The 24,421-nt window shown below is 44.4% G+C and overlaps 1 protein-coding gene across 2 annotated transcripts in view; it reads right to left on the bottom strand.

Moving 5' to 3' along the window:
• The window catches only part of LOC140465862 (neurexophilin-1-like), a 104,371-nt gene extending 80,338 nt beyond the window's left edge, over window positions 1-24,033 (bottom strand). The window contains exon 1 of one of the 2 annotated variants that reach the window (XM_072561731.1): window positions 23,860-24,033. In XM_072561731.1, the coding sequence (XP_072417832.1) occupies window positions 23,860-23,913 (54 nt within the window). In that variant the 5' untranslated portion in view covers window positions 23,914-24,033. Of the gene's footprint in view, window positions 1-20,884; window positions 21,107-23,859 lie in introns of those variants that run through there. The other variant, XM_072561730.1, reaches the window with a different exon arrangement.
• Between the last annotated feature and the right edge of the window lie 388 nt (window positions 24,034-24,421).

Consider the following 24,421-nt stretch of genomic DNA (forward strand, 5'->3'; position numbering starts at 1 on the left):
CTGGTGAAGTCCACATTGATGTCTTGGGGTTGAAGTGTTCAGAGGCAGAAGGTGAGGGAGCGGCGGTGGAAGAGGCCCAGGACCTGCATGTCCTTGATAGAGTGAGAGGGGGAGTTGAAATGTTTGGCCACGGAGTGGTGGGGTTGATAGGTGCGGGTGTTCCGGAGATGTTACCTAAAGCACCCCTGCAAGAAGGTATGTAGTCTCCTCAATGTAAAGGAGACCGCATCAGGAGCAAAGGATACAAAAAGTGACATTAGTGGGTGTGCAGGTGTAACTTTGATAGATGTGGAAGGCTCCTTTGGGGCCTTGGATGGAGGTGGGGGGGGGAGGTGTGGGCGCACATATTGCAATTCCTGCGGTGGCAGGGGAGGGTGCCAGGAGGGGACAGTGGATTCTTGGGGGAGGTGGACCTGACCAGTTAGTCACAGAGGGAACAGTCTTTGCGGAAAGCAGAGGGGATGATATATCTCTGGTGGTGACATCCATTTGGAGGTGGCAGAAATGTTGGCAGATGATGTGGTTTATGCGAAGGTCGGTAGGGTGGAAGGTGAGGACCCGGGGGGCGGGTTCTGTCCTTGTTGAGGTTGGAGGGGTGGGGTCTGAGGGCGGAGGTGCAGGAAGTGAATGAGATGCACTGGAGGGCATCTTCAACCACGTGGGAAGGGAAATTGCGGTCTCTAAAGAAGGAGGCTATCTGGTGTGTTCTGTGGTCGAACTGCTCCTCCTGGGAGCAGATACGGCGGAGGCGGAGGAATTGGGAATATGGGCTGGCAGTTTTGGAGGAGGTAGGGTGGGAAGAGGTGAAATCCAGGTAGCTGTGGGAGTCGGTGGGTTTGTAAAAAAATGTCGGTGTCAAGTCAGTCGTCATTGATGGAGATGGAGAGGTCCAGGAAGGGGAGGGAGGTGTCAGAGATGGTTCAGGTGAATTTAAGGTCAGGGTGGAATGTGTTGGTGAAGTTGATGAACTGTTCAACCTCCTCACGGGAGCACGAGGTATTTATACAGCACCTTCTATGACAGCCATGTCTGAAAGTGCTTTATGGCCTGTGAAGTGCTTCTGAAGAATTATCACTGCAGTGTAGGAAATGGGGCAACTAATTTGTGCACAGCAAGATCACACAGAAGCACCAGTTCAATAAATTTGGAAACCCTGCTTGTGATGTTGATTTGAATAGATATTGGCCAGATCATTTGGATAATTTCAACATAATGTCAGATTTGGCATCCTTGACATCCACCCGAGAGTTACCCACTTCATAGAATCCAGACAGTCTGGAAGCAGGCCATTCAGCCTGAGACCACATCAACCCTCTGAAGAGCATCCCACCGAGACCCTTTCCCCCCCCTACCCCATCTCTGCATTGCCCATGGCTAATCCATCTAGCTTTCACATACCTGGACATGGTGGGACAATTTAGCTTGGTAAAAGCTTGGTAAAAACAATGACTGCAGATGCTGGAAACCAGAGTCTAGAGTAGAGTGGTGCTGGAAAAGCACAGCAGGTCAGGCAGCATCCAAGGAGCAGGAAAATCAACGTTTCGGGCAAAAGCCCTTCATCAGGAATACAGGCAGAGAGCCTGAAGGGTGGAGAGATAGGGAGAAATTTAGCTTGGCCAATCCACCTGACCTGCACATCTTTGGAGTGTGGGAGGAAACCGGAGCAGCTGGAGGAAACCCACGCAGACACAGGGAGAACATGCAAACTCCACACAGCTAGTTGCCCAAGACTGGAATTGAACTTGGGTCCCTGGTGCTGTGAGGCAGCAGTGCTAACCACTGAGCCACCATGCCACCCTGTTCTTGACCCTTCAAGGAGGTCGAACACCTGGTTTCTATTCCCCCTCTCCATGCCCCACACCTCTGTCAGGTTCTACTCAGCCTTCTCTGCTCCAAAGAAAACAACCTGAGCTTATCCAGTCTCTCTGAAAAGCTGAAAAGCTCCACCTCAGCCAACATTCTTCACACCCCCTCCGGTCCAATCACACCTTTCCTTTAGTGCCCAGATGAGGCCATACAATCCTCCAGTCGTAGCTGAACCAAAGTCTTGTACCACTCCAACATGACCTCCCTGCTCTTACAACCTGCGCCTCAACTGATCAAGGTTAGTGTCCCATATGTCTTCTTAACCACCCTATTAATCTGCCCTGCTGCCTTCATGGATCTATGAACAAGCACTCCATGACCTCATTGTTTGTCTGAACTTCCCAGTGCCCTGTCATTCAGCAAGTACTCCATTGTCTTGTTCGGAATCAGTCAGAAGTCACATGACACCAGGTTGTAGTCCAACAGGTTTATTTGAAATCACAAGCTTTCGGAGCGCAGCCCCTATCCAGCACTGAATTGACTTCATAAACACTTCACACACTGTCTAACACTCTTGATCACCTGCAGAGACATATTAACTGATACTCACTCATGCCAGTTGTATGATCTTTTGATCTCTCTGCCAATAAACTCTGGGACTGGGTGTGCTGCTCCCCCACTGCACCTGACAAAGATGATGCTGCACTCTGAAGACTTGTGAGATGTCAAATAAACGTGTTGGAATGTAACCTGGTGTCATGGGACATCTGACTCTGTCCACCCCAGTCCAACATCGGCAGCCCCACCCCTTGCTCGGACTCAGATCAGTATTTACTCAATTGAGGGCTCAAAGCACTGCAGCCCTGGCATGCAGAAACATGGGTGGCTATTGGTCTAGTCCGTCCAGTTGTAAGGTGGATCAAATTGTTGTCGATAGTATTACATTCTATCCCTGTCCAGGCTGGATTCAGCACCTGCTTCCTTGCACTACATACGGAGGAGGAATGTCGATGTGATTTGGACCTGTCTTCAGGTAGAAAACTGAAGGAGGAATGGAGCATCTTTCACTTTTCAGTTCTGTCAGAAGTCACACACAGGGCATTAGCCTAACATTCTGTTCACAAATCAGACTGATCTGCACTACATTTGTTTTTCCATCAACCTGCATTGGGCCTGGATGCATTAAAATTTAATCAATAGATAATAAACTCATTAGAGGGATGGGCAAATAGTGTTGAGGAAACAGTGAGGCCACAGAAGGACTTGGACAGGCTAAGAGAGTGGCAAAGTGGCAGATAGAATAGAGCATGAAAAAGAGAGAGATTATGCATTTTGGTCAGAAGAATAGAGACATAGACTATATTCTAAACAGGGAATGGCTTCAGAAATCTGAAGTACAATGGGACTTGGGAGTCCTAGTTCAGGATTCTCTTAAGGTTAACATGCAGATTTAGTTGGGAATTAGGAAGGCAACTTCAATGTGAGCATTCATTTCACGAGGGGCTGGAATCCAAGAGCAGAATTGTACTGCTGAAGCTGAACCAGGCTCTGGTCAGACCTCATTTGGAATATTGTGAGCAATTTTTGACCCTGCATTCAAGGTATTGAAGGGGGTCCAGAGGAGGTTTACGAGAATGATTCGAGCGATGAAGTGGGAGATGTTTGAAACTTATAGAATATTGGGAGAGCTGGATAAAGTGGACATTGGAAAAATGTTTCCACTAGTAGGAGAGACTAGGTCCTGAACACACAGCCTCAGGGTGAAGGGACAACATTGTAGGACTGAGATGAGGAGGAATTTCTTCAGTCAGAGTGTGACGAATCTGTGGAACTTATTGCTGTGCAAGGCTGTGGAGGCCAAGTCATTGAGTATATTTAAGACAGAGATAGCTTGGTTCTTGAATAGTAAGGTGATCAGAGGTGACAGGAAGAGGCAGCGGAATGGGGTTAAGAAATATGTTAGCCAAGGTCAAATGGTAGATCAGACCTGATAGGCTGAATAGCCTCATTCTGCTCCTTTATCTTATGGTCTTTTTATTTGACTATTTTGCCAAACTGATAAATGTTGTAAAAACTAACAAGGAATTCAGCATAACTGCTAGAATAGTGCGGGATTTAATCACACTAAAAATATTGATTGAATCTTATACATGATCGTTGGTGGGTTGGATGGAAGTGGAAGTCATGATATATCACTGAACATTAAGTACTTTACGTTCAAATACTAACCTGGCCAATTTCAGTTTCAAAGCTTTTTTCAGTCATCTGTCTGGTCTGAGTATGTACATGCCCAGCCAAATCTCCTCATGAGCAATACAGAGCAGCAGAGTTCTAGATTGGATTCTTGCTCTGTGCCGATTTAGTCTAGTCAACAGTTATGGCACCATAAAAACTAACCAACATCTCTAGGTGAAGGAGGTGGCCAGAGATGCCTGTTGCAGATTATATTATATCGGAATATTCCAATTATGTTGGAAAGTCCAGGGTTGGAGTATCTGAGCTACAGGGAGAGGCTGAACAGGCTGGGGCTGTTTTCCCTGGAGCGTCGGAGGCTGAGGGGTGACCTTATAGAGGTTTACAAAATTATGAGGGGCATGGATAGGATAAATAGACAAAGTCTTTTCCCTGGGGTGGGGAGTCCAGAACTAGAGGGCATAGATTTAGGGTGAGAGGGGAAAGATATAAAAGAGACCTAAGGGACAACTTTTTCACGCAGTGGGTGGTACGTGTATGGAATGAGCTGCCAGAGGATGTGGTGGAGGTTGGTACAATTCCAACATTTAAGAGGCATTTGGGTGGGTATATGAAGAGGAAAGGTTTGGAGGGATATGGGCTGGGTGCTGGCAGGTGGCACTAGATTGGGTTGGGATATCTGGTTAACATGGATGGGTTGGACCGAAGGGTCTGTTTCCATGCTGTACATCTCTATGACTCTATGAGTCATGTTATCGTTAGTGAAGAACAGGAATCAGACCCTGCTACGATTGCATCCACAGTTGGATAGCCCATCAACTGTGACAGATTAGGTTCAGACATTGGAAAAGGTCTATGGAACTTCATCTGAGCATTAGACAATCCCTTGCACCAAGTGCTTTAGTGGGTAAATTACCAAGGAGCAGGAGAATCAACGTTTCGTGCATGAGCCCTTCTTCAGGAATGGGCTGAAGAAGGGCTCATGCCCAAAACATCGATTCTCCTGCTCCTTGGACGTTGCCTGACCTGCTGCGCTTTCCCAGCAATACATTTTCAGCTCTGATCTCCAGTATCTGCAGTCCTCACTTTCTCCTGGGTAACTTATCACTCTGAGTTGGTAATTAGTCTCTCGTCCAGGGAATTCTACATCCAATTACTAGTCTGCTGTGAATCAGCTTCACTTAAGTGAAAGCTGAATTAACATATTCAGCTCCAATTTTATTGGAAGATTGGTGTATGTGTCATGGGGGAAGGCGTGAAAAAACGTGAAACAAATTTCTAAGTGATTTGGCCATTGAATAAACTATTGACCAGGAAATCTTGTGATGCAATGGGTAGCATTGTGGCTTCTAGGTTTGAGTACCACCTCAGCATTTGGTGGCCATGGAAGGTGTGCCAGAACACAGCCATAAAGACTGATCATCGATCTGCATATCCTTACACTACACTACAGACTGGAAGAGTGGGAGCGTTTTCTGGTCAGCCACAACCACATAGCAGCTTCAGTGCAACAGCCTCTCTATGCTAACACACTCCACGCACAGGGTTTGAGGGATGACTGCATACATACAAACTGTGAACTATTTTATCACAAGTTAGACCCTTATACCTCAGAGTGTTGTTCCAAACAAAAACAACAAAAGGACAATGCAATTTTCTTCTACTGCAAGCTTTTGCTGGATGGAGCAATAGACATGAATGAGTCAAAATGCCAGTGCACTCTATCGCTAACAATTGGCTTGAATAGCCAAGAGAATGATGAACAGGAGAAGGGTCAATACATAATTTAAAAAGGATGGATACTAATAAAATGTAAAAGGAAAGAGAAAATAAATAATTTGCTGCCCTTGCCCAGCCTTGTTGGAAACTACCAGAGGGCTAGAATGACAACAAGCTGTACATTTGAACAGATAGCATCATCAAAGATGTGGCAGGCAGACTCAGTGTCAGGCAAAGCTGGCATTCAAATTCAGAGACATCTGGTCACAAACTCGGACTGACATGACTGGAGCTGCTTTCCGTTTTCTACTTCAATCTCTGAACTTGAGAAGCTTTAATTCCCTGACTCAAAATCTAATGCATTTTAAGCTTCAACTCAAGATTTGCCAATATCCTGACAATTGGACAATTGCAAAGATAAATGTCCCCAGGAGTGAGCCGTTATCTATCAGTTTAATGAACAGAATAGGATTTTTTCAGATTGAAAAAGACAGTACGGTATCTCTCTGTGCAATGTGCACAGGGCAGATGAAAACGATCCAGGGTTTCCAGCAAGTTTATGAATAGATGAGAGAGGAGTAGGTGGGAAGAGACAAGTTCAATCCCTGTAGGAGTTTACTAACAAGAGTGCAATTTATGATAAGGCCCCAAGAATTATTACAAATTGTGTCTTTATTAACACTCTTTACTTATCTATATTTTATTCTAAAGTACAGAAACATTAAATAAATTCCTTCAAAGCTATAGTTCAAAAATTAACATGTGTTTTTCACAATGTTTTTGACACCTTTGGTATAATTTTAATCTGATTTACCCAGCAAGAGACAGACAAGGCTGAGCCAGCGGCCATTTTAAGCCCAAACTAACTTTACTCTCAACTAATGCAATTCGTCTTCAAAACCCATTCAAGAAATATCTATAAGACAAAACATTTAAAATCAACTCCTGCAACATTGCAGTCACAAACTTATGATTGGATTAAATCCATCGAACATAATTTACTGAATAGATCTACATGCAGAACACAATACTAATGTATATTGAGTATTCGATGTACAGGATGACAGAGGGAAAGTATTGTTTATTGAAAGTATGTTCAGTATGAGCTATGCAGAGTTCACAGAGAAAGAACAACACAGTTTTTGAGTTAGATCTACAGTACAATGAGCTATAAAACAGAGGGATTGTGTGAATATAGAATAGCATGTCTGAATCTAATAAAATAGTAACAACCATCTTCCTTACAAAAGCCAAACAATAACAAATATATATGTATTATCATCAAACATCACCGACTGTAATTGTTGCTTGGACAAACTCACTTTTGACATAATCCAAACTGATTAATTAACAATTGAGGATTAGAAACTTGAAATCCCTAAATTAGGGGCTATATGGTCGACTATTTGCCGAGTTTAATAAGCTATTGTAATTCAGAGGGGTTAGGTTTACAGCTGAGGGGTCCAGTTGATTACAGCATAGCCAAACACAGCTCCCTCAGAAAATGCATCACTGCTGTGGAGGAATCTGTACAGAAGTGAAAGTTAAGGTGCAACTTTACCATAGCCAAATTAATTTATTTGATTACTGATAGGAACATTTAGTCAATTCTAACTCATCTAATTAGCACTACTTCCTATTAGCAACTGTGTGACCGCACTTACGCAATACCACATCAGTTTTTCAAAAGAATGACGGCATCTCTTTCGTTAAATAATTGTAATGGTTAGAATCTTTGTCATTTTTTCCAGGAGTATTATTTGATTATAAGCATTCCTTAATATGCAACCAAATTATGAGAAGCCCAGGCAGGTAGATAGTGAGAAACCAGCATTAATTGGAAAAATGATCAGTCAACTTAAGGAAAAGCTTTTTACAGTGTGAAATAACTCCACAGAAGCCAGTATTCCATCACCAAGTCACTCTTTAATCACAGGTGCATAGCACTTGACACTGGTCAAGCTCCCTTGGAACCAGCTCTCAAAGTGAACAGACACCTCTGTTTGTAACTGTCAGCCAGGGCTCCCTGATTGGACCAGGTTAACAGCCCCAATCAGGGAACGCCTGTTTTAAAAGGTCCAGCTGGCTGATTTTGTTACAACCAGTGACATTCCTGATGAAGAGCTTGTGCTCAAAACATCGATTCTCCTGCTCCTCGGTTGCTGCCTGACCTGCTGTGTTTTTCTAGAGCCACATTCTCGACTTTGTTACAATCAGTACACAGTGCAAGTGGTTAGGACCTACAATACACTGCTGAGAGGCAGATTCAGCCACTGATTTCAAAAGATAATGAAACTGTTATCTGAAGAGGAAAACAATGACTGGGGTAGAGGGAAAGGTGGGTGAGTGGGACTAGGCAAGTTGCTCCTGCAGAGAGCTGGCACAAAGACAATTGGGCCAAATTGCCTCCTTCTGTGCTGTATCAATTTAAAAATAACTCTGCATAGAAACTTATAGAAGAGTCACACAGTAGATTCTGCAGGACTTCTCCCTCCACATTATTCATGGGAGCAAGTTGTCAACTTCTCCAAGAGTTTCAGTCTTCTGCCATTGGCTGTGTTGCACCACTTCCTCCCATTTGTGGTGAGTGTCTCAGCAACTGTGAGACAGCACCACCTGCTGGCCTGTTGAAATACAGCACAACCTTGTTCAAGTTGCAGTGGCGTGTCAAACACATCCAGGGCTTTGACCTTCCCAGGCTTGTTAAGTAATAGCCTTCAAACTCCAGTCCCCGATAAGCAGAATCAGTGCAACAACCATTGAGTGATATAAAGTCTCTGTATTACCAGACGTATGAAGGCACTGACCTAGTCAGTTATGCCCCAGGAGATACGTCAATTCCAGAGCTCTGACACATCTCCTGGCGGCTAATTAAAAAGCTCAGACTTGCAAACCTCCGATTGCCTTCAAAAGATAGTGAGAGACAATCTCTAAAATTGATTTAAAATGAGATAAAATCAACTCACAAAGCAGAATCTGGATTGAAGTTTGGGGAGGATTTTAAAATGACATGCTGCAGAAACCTTTCAACAATATTCAAACATTTTGAAGGCAATCCAGAACATTATCATCATTATTGCTACTCAATTGCATTTTGCAAGTATTTCACTTTTTATTTCTGATTTCTGTCAATTTCAATTTGTTTCACATGTGCATCATGATCCAGTGTGAGCTTATGCAAAACTTTGAGATTTTGTCAGGATCTGCTCAATGGCAACCTTACGGGATGATGTTAGTGCAGATTTATTTTTATTCTTGAATGGGATCTAGGCACTGTTCACATTTGCTGTCCTTGAATTGATTGGCTCCTGAAATAACTCCACAGAGGCCAGTATCCTGTCACCAAGTCACCCTTTATTTACACGTGGAGAGCCCCTGGCACTGATCCAACTTCCTCAGAGCCAGCTCTCAGAGTGAACAGAACCTCTGATGCTCCTGTTTATTTCTGTCAGCCAGGGCTCCCTGATTGGACCAAGTAAACAGCCCCAATCAGGGAACTTCTATTCTATGAGCTCCACCTCACAATCTCTATAGCTCCTTAGGCAATTTCAGGCAGCAGTTAAGAGTCAGTCACATTGCTTTGGGTCTGAAGTCACCTATAAACCAGACTAGGTAAGGATGACAGATTTCCATCCATAAAAGGCATTTGTAAACCAATTTGTTTTAACAACAATCTTTACATGGTCACTATTCAGCTGTCTTTATAATTTCAGATTTTGTTGAAATCAAATTTTACCCTCTGCCATGCTGGTAGTTGAATTCATGTCCCAGAATGTTAGCCTGAACCTCTAGATTGCTAACTCATTGACTCTAATACTTCAGCACTGCCTCCTCCATTGTTAGATTCTCACTTGCTTGGGATGATCACTGCCTGGCACTTGTGTGGTACAAATGCAACATGCCATTTGTCAGCCCAAGCTTGAACATTGTCCAGGTCTTGTTACATATGGGCATGGACTACATCAGTACCTGAAGAAATGCAAATGATGATTTATAATGTGCAATCATCATCAGGTTAGAAGTGTGGACGTTCATGATTCAAAGAACATCAGTGGTAAAACAACTAAAAACATTAGGACCTCCATCCTGATGAATTCCTGCAGCGACGCCCTGGAATTAAGATGATGAGCAGCCAATAACCACAACCATTTTCACTTGTGCCAAGTATGATTCTCCAATTAGTGGAGAATTTTACAATTCCAATTTACTTCAGTTTTGCTAGCAGTCCTTGATGTCATGTTTGGTTAAATGCTCCCTTGATGTCAAAAGAAGACACTTTCACCTTACCTTTCATGTTCAGCTTGATTTGTTCAGGTTTGGACCAAAGCTATAATGACATCAGAGCTGGATGGCCCTGGCAGAACCCAAACTGAGCAGGTTATTGCTGTGCAAGGTACAGTTTCTGGGAAAATAATGTGACCATGATTGTTATAAAAGAAAGAACTGCAGATGTTGGATATCTGAAACAAACAGAAACAGATATTGGTGGTGAAACTCAGTGGATCTGGCAGCATCTGTGGAGAGAAAGCAGAGTTAACATTATGAGTGCCGTAACCCTTCTTAAGCAATGTTCTGAAGAAGGGTCTCTGGACCTGAAACATTAACTCTGATTTCTCTCCACATATAATGCCAGACCTGCTGAGCTTCCCAACAATTTCTAAGTGGCACAGCAGTTCAGTGGGATGACACAGTGGCGCAGTGATTAGCACTGCTACCTCACAGCACCAGGGACCTGGGTTCAATTTCACCCTCGTGCAAATGTCTATGTGGAGTTTGCACACTCTCCTGGTGTCTGTGTGGGTTTCCTCCAGGTGTTCCAGTTTCCTCCCCCAGTCCAAAGATGTACAGGTTAGGTGGATTGACCATGCTAAATTACCCATAGTGTCCAGAGATCTGAAGGCTCAGTGATTAGCCATGAGAAATATAGGGTAGGAGGATTGGGTCAGGGAGGGATGCTGTTTGGAGGGTAAGTGCGGATATAATGGGCTGAACGGCCTACTTCCATACTGTAGGGAGTCTGACTTTTGTTTGTTAGCATAATTGGTCTCTTGTCATGCTCTTATTTTTAAATAAAAGGTGAACACATGTTGCTTTAAACATTTTAGATTAACTTATTTTTCCTCTAATTACTTTGTGGAAAGGCATCAAAAATGCTGAAAGATGACACTAGCTGAATGTTATTTTTAAATTTGAATGACCAACATTAACAAGACTACCATTTATTTGAATATATGTGTGTTTATAGTTTTTGCTTGACCAATCAAACTTTATTCTTGACAGACACTCTACAAACAAGGTGCACATAAGCCCAATGCAATAGAAAAGGAAGTTCAGTGAAATTATTAAAATAATGCTCAGTAATTAACAGGAGATGTAGTAACATCCCAATATCATAATAAACATAGCTCTGTGTCTTAGCATAAGCCTTAGAAGTGATTAGTTCAGCATTTAAGGCTTTATTGGACTGAAATTATTGCTATTAAATGTTTAAATACATTTGTAAAGGCATTTTTTTGCATCACGTTGTCAGCTCATTTTCTCTCAGTGCAATGTTCCTACCTCCTACACCAAACCTTGGGAACTAAAGAGAAATCCTAAAAAAAAAAACCCACCATCTTTACTTCCAGAGAGAAGAGGATTGTCAACACAGATTTCATTTTCTGACAAATTGTGAAATACAGATTGGAAGTGAGAAATTAAAGTCATTTATATTATAGTTTACAAGCTCTCAATTTGAGTAAATTAAAACCACGCAAAGAAAGAAAATTTGGAGTCTGTATTATTGTTCTCAGCAATATTAATTTCAAAAAATATACTAACACAGCTGAGTCAGATGTTCTGAAGAATTCATTTTAAAGCTTCGGCCTTTTTACTTAACAGTTAGTGCTGCAAAGCCACATGCATTAGGAAGATGAATATTCAGTTCTATGTTGTGTTTGGAGTTGATCATTGTGCCCGTCCTTTGGGAATTAAGACAGCAGCAATGATTGAGTTAAAACAAAAAGCGTTGAGATAAGGTTTTGAATCTGAAGTTCCCTGGATCTCCAATGTGGGGTTGGGAAGTCAGATCATCATTGACTGTACCTCACATCACATCAGTGATGCAATGCAATTTTTAAGTACAAAGGGGCCAAATTTGTCCAGAGGCAAGATGAGCAGCCATTAGAGGCACCTGGAGATGTCAATAGAGTTTGGTGAGTGATTCCCAAAGGTAGACTACAGCGATACTGGGCTTGCTGTTGCCTGGATGAATGGAACAGGTGTGGAAGCAGAGACCAAGAGCTTCATGGCTCACATAAAAGCCTGAAGATTCACTCATCAAGAAATTAAACTGCTCTGCTTCAGCTATGTTAGCTTTGTAGCAGTACATGAGCATCTCCATCTGATTATTCTTTTTATTTGGTGACAACAGTTCAAATCAGCAGTCAGAATCAATAATAGCTCCCAACTGTTGTGCACAGATGATGCTGTTGCCACCAATTGTTCTTACCTTTTAAAAATTGACCGCCTCTCCAAGCAGTTAATAAGCTATTCAATGAGTTTAACAGCACATTAGCTGGAGGCGTGTGAGTTGAAGACAACACTCGCCTCTGCTCCTTTCAGACATTCTAGAACAATCTGGAGACATTGGAAGGTTGACACAGCGTTACTCTCAGAATGGGCCCATGCCCAGCTTTAGCCCCTGGCCTTTGTAAATAATCCAGTGTGGCAAGTTATTTTTTAAAGGGAAGAAACTTCTTCACAGAAAGGAGGCAGAATTCCGGGGAATGTTACTCTTACGCACCTTCTCATGGCTGTAGATTAAATAGCTCTGATGGAGCGCTGGCAGCTTATTGTCTCCTTCTTTACGTGATCAAACAATGGTGAAAGGGAATGGGACCGTTGAGACTAACTGTCCTATTAATTTATACAGCTTTCAGTTCTAGCTCTGAAATGAGTCCACTTCTGACAAACACATAAGTAGGATGAGTTGAACTTACTGGTCCACATTTTCAAATATAAATCTAATTAACAGCGATGGGACTTCCTGTTAGTCAGAATAGTAAAACGTCCAACTATCTGTGGCTATTTAACAAGCACCAACTATCCTCGGTTTTCTTTTTTTGCCAGTATTTTCGGCAATCTAAGCCAGAAGTGCAAAATGCATGACACATCACAGCCTCCTCAGGAGGTCCCCAGCATCACAGATACCAGTCACAGGTTATTCAGTTCACTCCATATGATATCAAGAAATGGCTACAGATACAGCCCTACTAACATTTCGGCAACAGTACTGAAGGTTTATGCCCCAGACTAATCATACCCCTATCCAAGCTGTTCCAGTACAGCTACAGCACTGGCATCTACCGAACAATGTGGAAAATTGCCCAGGTATGTCCTGCACATAAAACGCAAAGCAAATCCAAACCAGTGAATTACTGCCACATCAGTCGATGCAAGTGATGGAAGGGGGCAACAACAATGCTATCAAACAGCATTTACATGGCAATAACCTGCACAGTAATGCTGCATTTCTGCCAGGGCCACTCAGCTTCTTGCCTCCTTCCAGCCTTCGTCTAAACTTGGAAAAAAAAGAACAGAATTCCAGAGATGAGGAGAGTGTGACAATGAGGCTGCATTTGTGTATAGCATTGAGGAGCCCTCGCAAAACTGGAATCAATGGGATTTGGAAGCAAACTCTCCACTGGCTGGAGTCAAACCTGGCACATAGGAAGGTGATTGTGTGTATAGAGAGCCAGTCATTTCTGCTCCAGGACATCTTTGCAGGAGTTCCTCACGATTGTGTCTGAGGCCCATCCATTCTCTACTGCTTCATTAATGATCTTCCTTCCAACATAAAGTCAGAAGTGGGGATGTTCACTGATGATTGTACAATGTTCAGCAGTATTCACAATTCCTCAGATACTGAAGCAGCCCATGACCAAATGCAGCAAGACATGGACAATATCCAGGCTTCGGCTGGCAAATGGCAAGTAATATTTGCACAATACAAATTACCACCAGGCAATTTCTATCTCCAACAAGAGAGAATCCAACCATCACTCCTTGATATTCAATGCCATTGAACTTACTGAATCTCCCAGTATCAACAATCTGGTGGTTACCATAGCTCTGAAACTGATCTGGTTTAGCCACGTAAATACTATGGTTACAAGGGTAAAACAGAGCCTAGGAAGCCTGCAGCAAGTAACTTGTCTTCTGATTTCCCAACACATGTCCATAAACTAAAATGCACAAGTTAAGAGTGTGATGGAGAATATTCCCAGATGCCTGCTTGAAGTGTAGCTCCAACAACACTCAGGAATTTTGACACCTTTCAAGACAGAGCCCATTTGATTGACACCACTTCGACAGCATCCACTCCCTCCACCACCAACGCTGAGTAGCAGTAGTGTGTACACTCTATAAGGTGCACTGCAGAAATTCAACCTGCAAACAGAACAGTTCAAATCCTCGACCATCTAGGACAAGAGCAGCAGATACATAGGAACACCACTGCCTGCAGGTTCTCCTCAAAGCCACTCACCATGTTGGCTTTGAAATACACCTCCATTCCTTTCGTGTCACTGGGTTAAAATCCTGAAACTCACATTAACAGCAACATGGGTGTACCAATATCAAATATACTGTATTGGTTCAAGAAGGCTGCTCAACATTCACTCCTCAAGGACAACTAAAGATAGACAATAAATACTGGCCAATTCAGTTCTGCACACACTCAGTGAATGAATTTTAAAAAGTTGCAAACATGCCAAAGAAACAAGCAAAACCTGGTGAACAGCTTCAAAACACCTGTGTACTCAAAGACAACTTGAGAATAGGCCTATGATTTGGATATTGAGGTCATAGAGTCATAGAGATGTACAGCATGCAAACAGAACCTTTGGTCCAACCCGTCCATGCCGACTAGATATCCCAACCCAATCTAGTCCCACCTGCCAGCACCCAGCCCATATCCCTCCAAACCCTTCCTAATCACATACCCATCCAAATGCCTTTTAAATGTTGCAATTGTACCAACCTCCACCACTTGCTCTGGCAGCTCATTCCATACATGTACCACCCTCTGTGTGAAAAAGTTGTCCCTTAGGTCGCTTTTATATCTTTCCCCTCTCACCCTAAACCTACGCCCTCTAGTTCTGGACTCCCCGACCCCAGGGAAAAGACTTTGTCTATTTATCCTATCCATGCCCCTCATGACTTTGTAAACCTCTGTAAGGTCACCCCTCAACGTCCGACGCTCCAGGGAAAACTGCCCCAGCCTGTTCAACCTCTCCCTATAGCTCAAATCCTCCAACCCTGGCAACATCCTTGTGAATCTTTTCTGAACCTAGTCAAGTTTCACAGAGGTGTTGCAGCTCAATGAATTGACACATTCGATGTTTGACATATCAAGATGTGTATGATTATAGCAAAACAAACATTTTTATTGGAGAAACTACAGACTATAATAGATAGATTTTAGAGTGGCAGTGTGCTACCATTCATTAAGAGTCTTGGTCGCTGTAGCAACGTATATGCCATACTCTGACATGAAGTATAGTGATGGTAGAGACTCCAACATTCTGAGCAGGAATCATTTTGAAACTCAAACTGTTATGCATGGACCTTCTTTGGCCAACCAATTCCTAGAGGGGTATTTGAATCCAAAGTTTATGAATTGGAGATAGGGACCCTACCCACTGTGCCAACAAGACCTCTGTGTGTCAAGATTTGGAGATACCGGTGTTGGACTGGGGTGTACAAAGTTAAAAATCACACAACACCAGGTTATAGTCCAATAGGTTTAATTGGAAGCACACTAGCTTTCGGAGCTACGCCTCATCAGGTGGTGAAGGAGCATCGGTACAAAAGCTAGTGTGCCTCCAATTATACCTGTTGGGCTATAACCTGGTGCTTTGCGATTTTTGACTCTGTGTGTCAATGTTGTCTATTGACAAATATGATTGTTGAGTTGTTTTAAAATGTTTATATAATATTGTCACAACATTGTAAAGAATTGTTTTGGTGTCTCCCACATTACTTCAAGCCGTTCTTTAATGGTACAGCTTGGTACAGCTTGGTACAGTTGCCCTGGAGTCACAAGATTGTGAATCTAAGTCCTGCCCTTAGCCTGAGCACATGAATGTGAGAGAAAGGCAGTGTCTTTTTTTTATTTGTGCTTCTGTTCAGTGATTGCTAAAGATCCCATGACACCATCTGAAGGTGGTGATATTCCTCAATAGTTAATTGGTATTCCTCCCTCTGCCAATATTGAATTGGTTATTCAGAAAATCGGTGTCTGCTGGAATTTATTCAATTCAAAATGGATGCTATGTTTGTTGAACAAACAATGGTGACTTTACTTTATCTGCAAGAAATAATTTCCCTCTTATTGTACCAACTAGTTCATGCTGCTACTATTCTTCATCTTTCTTCTTGCCATTCTTCAATTTGTGCTGACACTGTTACTTACTTCACAAAATGGCATTTCTTTATGTACCTCTACTCGCTCCTACACCCACCTGACTCGCAGGGGACTGAAAAGGCCTGTGATTGTTGCATGAACTCCAATTCTTCCAAGAATTCCTGTTACATTTTGTAGCAAAGTTCAACTTCCTGAATTTGCAAGCAGTGATGGATAAATGGTCACTGCTTTGTAGACTGCATGTAATACAGGAAGGTTTGATGTATTCCCAGACGAGATCACCAAATTATCTTCTGACCTGGCTACGGACCAACTTTTATTTTTAAAGTGGATGAAAGGTGAGATCCCAGTGACTTAAGAGAATAAAGCCACAAGATTTCATGACACTTGAGAAGGAGTTACAAGGCCAATGAGCAAAACTGAAGAATTTTAGTCTCAGAATCACAGGGGACCATTCGGTCCATCCGACCTGCACCTACACATCTGAGGTTTAATGAAATTTGATGATTCATTGTGTCATTAACATCCAAGGGGAGTTAATCTGAATTCCGTGGGATTTATTTTGATTGCATTTGCTATTTTCTGTGAGCATTGAAGCGTTCAGTCACAGTATATTATCCATGTTTGCCATGTGTCATTTCTGGATGTCAGAAATAAGATACATATCTATTGTAGGGTGTCTTACTGTTTCAACTTGTATAGTAATACACTATTGTTTCTTCAAATCTCTGTAATATTGTAGCTTTATTTTTGTCAGTAAGTCCCTCACATTTTGCCTCTTTTCTAAGTGCACCAATCCCATTCAGGTTGATCATTCTCCTGTTTTGGATTCACGTTCTCCTTGATGTCAAAAAGTGACCAGGTATTTATTCCCTGCCACAACTTCAGCTTTTTGCTGATAGCTAACTTCACTCAACTGGATCTTTCCTTGTGTGTCTTTCCCTGAACCCCTAACTTGTTCAGCTGCCTCAAGCAATCACACCCTTATAAACGGCAACCCTCAGCTTGAACAAACCATTAGTGGTACCTGATTTCTTGTGAGTCACCACAACTTCCTGGACTTTTCCTAAGTCCTGACTGCAACACCCCGAGCTGCCTAATAACTCCCAGAACTTGGTCTCAATCCTAACTGCACAGAGTTATTCAATTGTCCTTCATATTTAACCCTCTGTCCCTCAGACAGAAGTCATGTAGTTCAACTGTCTACCCCATGGGATAGCTAAGAGTCAGTTTGCCTAACATAAAGTCTACTTTTCATCTCTGTCACATACTTACTGACGTTTTTCAATCTGTGTCCTTTGAACTTCTGTTCAGTGAGACCAGAATGGCTTGAGTGACTCATTGTAAACCTTTGTAATGAGCCCTTTCCCTAGTGCTGGGCAGAATTGGCTGTTGCCACCATAAATCTTACCAGTCATAGATAGCTCACTTGCTGCTTGCTCAGTATCAAAACAAAATGGATTTAAAGAGGATTTCACCACAGGCTTCCATCCAATAGTAATATTAAAAGTCACCAGGTAACAAAGAGGAATTTCCCTCAACGGAATTGGTCAGTAGTATACCCCAGTTTCCAAACTTCCCTAATCTTTTCTTCGCTTCCTGGAATATAGTTCCACAAGTGCTTGTCGCTCTCTGATACCTCAGCAAAACGGGTAGTTTTCATGTGTAAATGATGGCAAGCTATTCTACTCTGCTGGGTGGAGACATCGAAGCTGAGCCCAATCCCACTTTCACTCCACAGCCACACAAGTAACATTACAGCAGGATTTTCTAGACCAATCATAGCAATTTTATTGCTCCTTGAGATTAGTGAATAGCACTACCTGGTGTTTAAACTGGGATGTATCCACTGTTTCTGCGGTTCAATACTTTCAACTTAGATGCCCATATTCTTGAGGACAAATGGTTGAGCATATTGCTCTACCGTTAACAATCAATTTTTCTACCGTTAACAATCACCTCTTTTCTCAACTCCAAAGCAACTCACTCCTGAGGAAAATCTTACCTTCTGCCCATGGGAAGCAGAGTGGCAATGCTATTTCAAATTGTGATTCAAACTATGATTTCTCCTTTGGCTTCACAATAAAACCTGAACAGTTACATTACCTAGGGAAATGGGAGGCATTTGCAGTGGAGAGGTACTTTGGACAACCAATAAGATATCTGTGGAACACAGAGCACGATTTCACATTCACAGGCTAACAGTAATACATCTCACTCATTATATAACTGGAAATTTGCCTGATAAACTATTCAGCATGACTTATGTCACATTTGAGAGTGTGAATCTCTCAAACATAATATTCTGATTCTAAGTTAACAAAATATTTTTTAAACATGCAATATAAATAGCAGTCAATAAACCTTGGGATTTAGCTCCTTCAATGAAAGGTATCTGTCAGTCTGGGGAAATAGTGAGAACAGAAAAAAATACGCAATTTATAAATCCCAATTATGATAACACACAGTAAGCAACTGTGACTGTGTGAGGAAAAAAAAAGGAACAGGATGAAAATACTATGAATAACAAGTAAAACAATTCACCTTCAAGGAGATGAATACTTGCCTCATGGAGCTCTGCTCCTTCTTGAAATTTGTCGTTTAAATAATTCTCTAATTCTGCTGATCTATTTATATAACACACCTTCCAATACTAATTCATAAAATTAATGGATCTTTTTTTATCCTACATTGCAATATGAGTCTTGTCTTCAAATGTTGTGTAGAAAATTATCGACCAGACTGCAATGCACCAGGAACAAAGCAAATTGGAAAACATAAGAAACTCTTGTGATTGTAAAACACATAATAATAAAAAAAATTTAATGCAAACAAAAACAAATAATCCTGAGATTCAGATAATGGTAATCCCAGCTCAGGTTCACTTTGATGTTATCTGAACCCCTCATTGAAAAGCTGTCATGTAATTCATTCACAAACATCCTTTATCATTGGTGTGAGCTGATGGAAACACATTTGTGTTCTGCGAGGTGCAAAGGGGAATTCATGACTCAAGGATTTAAATGTCACTTGACTTGTGTGGCATTCAGAGCTGACACTTGGAAATGATTTTGCTCATTAACATTTTAGTTGGCAAATACATGTTTTTCAAAGATTGGGAATTTTAGGCACACAATTAACCTCCCATGGCCAGCCTAAATGGACAAGACAGTTCACGCTGAAAAGGCAATCTCAGTTTTTCACATGAATTAAAAACAGTGAAACATTTTTACAGCTAATCCTGTGGATTGCCTTCTCAAAAAAATGTCTGCTAATAGCATTATCAAGGCAAATGGTTATGAGACAGTATGGGAGTTGACACTGTGCTGAAGCTTTATGGACACAGATATAACTGAAAGGGTGGAATCACTAGAATACTCTGGGTCAATGACTGCCAGCATACAATTTAGTACCCCTCAGATTCATAATATAGTATACCGCCACTTTCAGATCATCACAGCGAGTGATTGTGCGTTTGCGTTATTATAAAGGTAGCACTATGATGTGGGAAGAGTTTTGGAGGTTCCCGAAAGCTCACACTAATGGGTGTGAAGCCCATCCCAGTGTCTCTTCTGGCACTGGGCTGAACTTAGACAGTATAACTCCAGCCCTAATACTGCACCTCAACCAGTTTATCCAATTTTGCCACAAACAATGCTTAAAACAAATGCAGCGTTAAAATACAGGATTACAGACGCATAGGAAAGGTAATGCTAATTATTTACAAGGCTTTAGAGAGCGACACTGATAGGCAAGATTAAGTCTCCCACAATTTCTCTGAGAGCTACCCATTTTTCACACTGCAGGGGGGGCCAACATTGTCATTTCCCACATGGTCTCAGTAAATAACTGAAATAAAGCTGTGGAGCTGGTTTCGCGGAGATTTCTGAACCTCAGCTCAGCCCAACATGCTCTGCCGTGCGAAGCTGCCTGACAAACACAGCGACTCATACTTTCCCCTCAGCTGCCTGGGTGAATGTTCACCCCCTCCCGGCGATCAGGCGAGGAGCGGCTCCCAGAGGGGACAAATTCATTTCGGTTTTCAACCCAGTGCCTTGTGTCGGCTGGTGCTACTCCCAGGAGAGGGATCTCCCTTCCTTCCCATGCCCATGGCGCTGAATTCCTGGGGGATATTTGATGAATGTTGCAGGTGGGGTGTGTGTGTGGGGGGGGGGGGGGGGGTAGGGGGGTGGGGGAAAGAGAGAGATTCTGCTCTGTTTATTCATCACAGACAAGGGAGCTGTCCAGCAGCCCTCAGACCCACAGGAACTGACGCCTGTTTGTTGCATGTTCCCAAGAGATAAACCCTCACCCAGACAAGTCCGGCAGCAGCTAAAACAAAATTCTATCGCCTGAGGCCAACACAGACGCGTGTCCCGTTAGCGTGACACCGATAAAACTTCCACTGTCAACCTCCAAAACCTCAATTCCATCACAGGCGCTTTGCTATTCACATTAGATTTCACGTTGACCCTCCCTGAAATAGCTGCCTGTCCTCTCCCATGATACACTTTTGTTTTGAGAGGGGTGTTGAAAGGCAGAGGCAAATCGCTTTCCAAATAGGAAAAACCTGACTTTGAAAATTCAGGGAGAAACCGATTGATATTTCAAGTTGGCAATTAAAAGGGGAAATTTAAATGTGAATCTAACCCCTGGTTTAGCTTCTCTCTCTCTCTCTATACAGACAGAAAAGCACAACGTTGCGCCAGCATTACAAGTTATCCACTGGTCTCTCATTGTGCAGTCTCTCTGTCTTACCAGGTACAGGCTGAGCTGGAGGGAAACCACGGCGGACCAGTGAGAAACTCGCATCTTCCTTTAAACTCGCGGTGTGTTTTTGCTCTGTCTGTTGAAGCTGCTTCGTTCACATCTGGGACCGGCTCTCCACATTGTAGACAGCCTCTGAGTGGGAACACCGAGTGAACCATCCCATCATCGCCCAGCCCCAGACACACCTTGCTCCGACAATGCTTGCGCGGAATGAAGAGGGAAGCAGGTGAGGAGCCGGAGTCTGCTTTCTGCTAGCCCCGCCTCCAGGTGGTAACCCCGCCCCCAAACCCCAGTCCCGCCCAGCGCCAAACCCCGCCCCTAATCACCCCGCCGCGCCTCAAGGCCAGCCCCGCCCCCCCCAGTTCTCAGCCACGCCTCTCAGTTCCCAGCCGCGCCCCCAGTCCCACCCCTAGCTCCCAGGCCCACGCCCCCTCACTCCCAGTCCCACACCACTCCATCCCAGCCCTCCACCCCTCACTCCCAGTCCCACACCACTCCATCCCAGCCCTCCACCCCTCACTCCCAGTCCCACACCTCTCCATCCCAGCCCTCCACCCCTCACTCCCAGTCCCACACCTCTCCATCCCAGCCCTCCACCCTTCACTCCCAGTCCCACACCACTCCATCCCAGCCCTCCACCCCTCACTCCCAGTCCCACCCCTAGCTCCCAGGCCCACGCCCCCTCACTCCCAGTCCCACACCACTCCATCCCAGCCCTCCACCCCTCACTCCCAGTCCCACACCACTCCATCCCAGCCCTCCACCCCTCACTCCCAGTCCCACACCACTCCATCCCAGCCCTCCACCCCTCATTCCCAGTCCCACACCTCTCCATCCCAGCCCTCCGTCCCTCACTCCCAGTCCCACACCTCTCCATCCCAGCCCTCCACCCTTCACTCCCAGTCCCACACCTCTCCATCCCAGCCCTCCGTCCCTCACTCCCAGTCCCACACCACTCCATCCCAGCCCTCCATCCCTCACTCCCAGTCCCACACCACTCCATCCCAGCCCTCCACCCCTCACTCCCAGTCCCACACCTCTCCATCCCAGCCCTCCACCCCTCACTCCCAGTCCCACACCACTCCATCCCAGCCCTCCACCCCTCACTCCCAGTCCCACACCTCTCCATCCCAGCCCTCCACCCCTCACTCCCAGTCCCACACCTCTCCATCCCAGCCCTCCACCCCTCACTCCCAGTCCCACACCACTCCATCCCAGCCCTCCATCCCTCACTCCCAGTCCCACACCACTCCATCCCAGCCCTCCACCCTTCACTCCCAGTCCCACACCTCTCCATCCCAGCCCTCCACCCTTCACTCCCAGTCCCACACCTCTCCATCCCAGCCCTCCACCCCTCACTCCCAGTCCCACACCACTCCATCCCAGCCCTCCACCCTTCACTCCCAGTCCCACACCACTCCATCCCAGCCCTCCACCCTTCACTCCCAGTCCCACACCTCTCCATCCCAGCCCTCCACCCTTCACTCCCAGTCCCACACCTCTCCATCCCAGCCCTCCACCCTTCACTCCCAGTCCCACACCTCTCCATCCCAGCCCTCCGTCCCTCACTCCCAGTCCCACACCACTCCATCCCAGCCCTCCATCCCTCACTCCCAGTCCCACACCACTCCATCCCAGCCCTCCACCCTTCACTCCCAGTCCCACACCACTCCATCCCAGCCCTCCGTCCCTCACTCCCAGCCCACCTCCCAATCTTAGCCCCATCTCCCATTTCCAGCCCTCTTCCCCTCATTCCCACACCTACTCCCCTCACTCCCAGCCCTCCTCCCCTCCTTCCCGAACTTTTTCTCCTCCCTTATTCCCATCCCTCGCACCTCCCACCCAGCCCTATCTCCGCCCATCCCCCATGTAATTGTGAGTTGTAGGTGGTGAACAAATGGATTGGCAGCGCTACCATGTCCTCCCCGCTGGCACAGTGCCCTCTGGAATGATATCCCTCCCACCAACACTTCCAACTCATACATTGGATCCTGCTTGTGGATCACTCGGGGATCTCAGTAGCTGTTTGGCTGTTTACCGGGCAGCAAGGGTCTACTAGGGACCCAATGGGCTTTACTCTCGGTGGTCTTTGTTTCTCTGTCAGTACCTTCGTGTCATTACAACATTCTCTCTCAAATTCAGATATATTCCCACGTGACAATATAATGATGTCAAATCAATTCCCACGGAAAGGCTCTTTGGGAATCAGTGACCTGCCCAAATATAGCCATTTATTAATAAACCACTGGCTCCAGCGGGATTTCGATTAACTTCGATATTCTGGGGATTTCACGAACTCCGTTCCTTCTCGGAGCTTGAGATCTCGATCAGTAAAGACAGAGAGACGCGCAGAAATTCCTTCTCATCCCAGGGAGGTCGTCCGCATCGTTTCCACAGCCTGCGCCCAAAATGAGGAAGCTCTGCTAAATACTGGCACGTTAAAGTTTTCCTTCTACAACTCAAGACTTGAGAGGGGACATTCTCTGTTCACACTAGACCGGGACACCGCCCCCCCCCCCCTTGCTCTTGGGGGGCTGTGTAGCAATGAGCAACGAGGAGCAGCCCTCAGACTAAAGCGAAGTATTAACCCCATAAGCGCTGAAATAGCCCGGACGTTGTTCAACACACCGCGACAGCCATTTCAAATAGAGCCGTCTGTCAAATCTATAGAAATCCAATGACCTGGACTAATGATCCAAAGGCATAGAATCTACAGTAAAACTTCTAGAGGTGTATAATAACGTGTTTGAACAGATTGATTTAAAAAATCCAACCAATCAGCAACTGCTGATTTTCTAGAAGCTGTTTAAACTGGCTCGATTCATCTGAAAACAATCGTTTATTGTCGTTTCAATGATTTAAACTATTGATTCAGCCTCATGTGTAGATTCAAACCTGGATAAAGAACCACGCGGAGTTTGACAGGGGAGTTGAAATTGGGGTTTTACTAATCTTAGTCTTACCAGGAAGAAGCTGAGCTGGAGGGGAAGGAGGGCGAACCAGTGAGAAACTCGCATCTTCCTTCAAACTCACTGGCTTTCCGCTTCACTAACCATCTGCCAGCGGCTATCCAGATTGCACCCAGACACTGGGGGAGCAGCATCTGAACGTAACATTCCTCACCGTGCTGCCTCCTCTCTCCCTCTCTCAAACACGTGCACAACTTGCTCAGACCCCCCCCCCCACCCCCTTTTCAAATCTCTCTCCATGAGGTAGGTGGGTCCGAACGATGCTTCCTCCCTCTTCCCCTCCCCGTGCCAATAATTTCGCACAGCGCCGACTCCAAATCGAACTGGACAATCAAGTGAGACAAAATATCTCCCTCCAAAAATACTGTGGACGCTGGAAACCTGAAATTGAAAAGAAACAGAAAATGCTAGAGAAACTCAGTAGGTCCGACAGCATTCTTGAAGAGAGAAACAGAGCTAACGTGCCGAGTTTGGTGTGAATAGACTTGGAAGAGATTCATGCCTGACTAGAAAAGTTAACTTTTTTTTCTCCTCAGATAGATTCAAAGACAGTTGA

Source organism: Chiloscyllium punctatum, chromosome 42, assembly GCF_047496795.1.
Source record: "Chiloscyllium punctatum isolate Juve2018m chromosome 42, sChiPun1.3, whole genome shotgun sequence".
NCBI lineage: Eukaryota > Metazoa > Chordata > Chondrichthyes > Orectolobiformes > Hemiscylliidae > Chiloscyllium > Chiloscyllium punctatum.